Genomic DNA, 2,655 nt, shown 5'->3' on the forward strand with positions numbered 1-2,655 from the left:
CCATGGCATCCTTAGAAGAAACTGAGGTCCTGAGAGTGCTAGAAGGTGTTCAAGGCCATACAGCAAGACCTAGGACCAGCAGTTGTCAGTTGGGCCCATTCCGGCTTCAGCTGATAACGTGTTTATTGCATTAGTACAGTCGGCCTGCCCCACCCCACCCTACCAGCCCAGCCTGTCACAGCTTTCTGCTTATTGCCCAAGGAGGAGGTCCTTCTCCCAGGATGGGCACTCCGAGCACCTCCCCCTCCCAAGCTGTTGCTCTGAAGCCCTGCTTCTCTGCCTCCTCCCAACCAGCCAGACCCTGTGCCTGGCCTGGGCCGCCCCTCCCGGGGCTACATTCAAGGGTTATCCTCTGTTAATAAATAAGCCGGGCGCGGCTGCCCCAAGTCCAGAGCCTCTGTCGGTGTCTCGGTTGGCCGGGGACCGCAGTAGGCCCGCCCCCTAGCTGCTGTCCGTCTCCCAGGGTCTGTCCGCCCCCTCTCCCGCCAGTCGTCTCATCACCCCAGTCCCCGGCGTGGGGACGGCCGAGTCACCAGTGGGCTATGCTGCGCGGCCCCCGCTCAGCGCGCGGCTCTGGGGCGTGCGTCCTCCGGTTGCGACCCTTCCTCCGCGACTCAGGGGGCAGTGGGTGCGCCGCAGGTTGCGGTCGACACATTCGCAGGGAGCTGGCGCCACCGCCACCCGGCTCCACCAGCTGCAGGAAGTCTCGGTACCAGAGCTTGGGGCCTGGCGGCGCGACGGGCGCAGCCTCCTCGGTTCGGGCCAGCCTTTCCGCCTGCGCAGCACTCAGCACATGCAGCGCCAGACGACGCAGCGGCTGCGAAAAGCCCTGCTCCACGGCTGCGCACAGGTACGCGCCCGAGTCCCCGCGTCGCAGACCGCGCAGCAGCAGCCCCCGCGTGGTGCGCTCCGCGCGCTCCTCCGCCGGCACCTGCGGGCGGGGCGAGCGTGAAGCGGGGCAGCAGGGTCGGGAACACAGCTCCCAGGCCCCAGCGTGGGACAGGAGAGGCAAGGGTCAATGGTGGCCTAGCAGGAGCGGCAAAGGTGCGCGCGCAGCCGCACGTTGGAAGGTTGGGTGCAAGGGGCCAGATGGTCTTCAAGTGGAAACCCGAACGGGGCGAGGTTCACCTGAATGCGAGGGGCGGGTCAGGTCCCTCAAGGGGCGGGGCGAGGGAGGGGTTTCTCTTGGGTGGGCGCGCGCGCGCGTGTCTCTGTGTGTGCGTGTTGCGGAAGGGCAATTCAGGAGACCTAGTTAGCCGGAACCGGACTTCTCCAGGATGTGGCGTACAGGTAAGGGACCAAATAGGACGTAAAAGGTCAGGGCGGGCGAAACCTCACTGGGTGTGGCTAGACCTCTAATGTGGGGAGCAGGCCAGGGCCTCATTAGTCAGGGCGGGGCCTCTCCTAGATGTAGGGGACAGGACAAGGGCCTGGTTGGGAGAGCTCCCCCACCCAGGCTCACCGGGGTGCCAACTCCCTCCCCAGCGCGCTGGAAGGTCCACTCCACGTGTGCCTGCAGCGAGCGGGGCTCACACTCCAGGAAGGCGCTGCCGCCCTCCACACCGAACACCTTCCGCTCCAGTAGCGCAGGATGGGACGAGTCTAGGGGCAAGAAAAATGTCAGATTTAGGCCGGGCAGGCGTGGTGGGGTGTCTTCAAAGGCTGAGAGGTGGGGGCAGCTGGGGCACTCACCTCCAGAGCACAATGTACTGGGGTCGCCGTTCTTTATGTCTTGCCGCCGGAACCGCCTGGGCGGGGGGTGGGGGTGGGGGACATTGCAGCCTCCGTAAGCCCATCTTCTTTTAACCAGGGACTCCCTCCCAGGGGCCCGCCCTGACCCTGCCCACCTCTTGGCACTGGGCTGGAAGCGTGTGCACGCGGCTCCGTCCCAGGCGCAGTAGGGGTCACGTGCAAGGCAGCATTCGGCGCAGGCGTGGCCATGGGCAGCACAGCGGTGCAGTGGGATCTGGGCCACCGCGCTCCGTGAAGCTACGTACAGCTGGTGCTAGAGGGCATGAGGGGCTCCGGGCTGACCGAAGGCGGCCCTGTGCCCACCTCCCATTGGTCAGAGATCCCTTCCCCACTTGACATATGGGAACACTGAGGTCTCAGGTCACACAGTCTAGTGAAGGCAGAGCCTATACTCAAACCCCGGGCTTCATACCACCAAGGGAGACATGGGGGTGGGAGTGCCTGGGCACCCTCTTGGTCCAGTCCACTCCTAAGACTTTTTGTCACTTACCCTCTTGGAGGAGATTTGCATGCTGGTGACAGCGGCAGAATCCTGAGAGAGAAGGGGCGCTGGGATCAGGGCCGAGCAGAGTGGGGGACTCCAAGTGCTGGGGGCTAGGCCTCACCTCAAACACGTGCAGCTCCTCCAGGAGCAGCCCCTCGGTGTTAGGCCTGCCACCCTTGGGGACCGAGATCACCTTCAGCACTGTGCCAACATCTGCAGGGATGAGAAGGGGTGAGTGACTCTTCGTGTTCCCTGACAGCGAGGGCCGGGGGTCTTCACTTCGGAGGCCTCCACCCTCAGCATGGTTGGGTCGGTGGAAAATGTGGGTCAGATCAATCAGAGCAGCATCCAGAAGGAGGTAGGGGCACAGCCCAGGCAAAGGCCCGGAGAGGGGGCTGAACAAGAGGAACTTGCACTAA

General features: G+C 64.4%; 1 protein-coding gene across 1 annotated transcript; it reads right to left on the reverse strand.

The window, feature by feature from the left end:
- Nucleotides 1-105: 105 nt before the first annotated feature.
- Nucleotides 106-2,651, reverse strand: LOC105310554 (semaphorin-3B-like; the record flags this gene model as incomplete). Its single annotated transcript, XM_011386717.2, has 6 exons — nt 106-931; nt 1,463-1,602; nt 1,693-1,748; nt 1,848-2,005; nt 2,243-2,284; nt 2,358-2,651. Coding segments are annotated over 6 exons (1,092 nt in total), but the record flags the coding sequence as incomplete, so codon positions are not given.
- Between the last annotated feature and the right edge of the window lie 4 nt (nt 2,652-2,655).

Source organism: Pteropus vampyrus, unplaced genomic scaffold (genome assembly GCF_000151845.1).
Source record: "Pteropus vampyrus isolate Shadow unplaced genomic scaffold, Pvam_2.0 Scaffold5980, whole genome shotgun sequence".
NCBI lineage: Eukaryota > Metazoa > Chordata > Mammalia > Chiroptera > Pteropodidae > Pteropus > Pteropus vampyrus.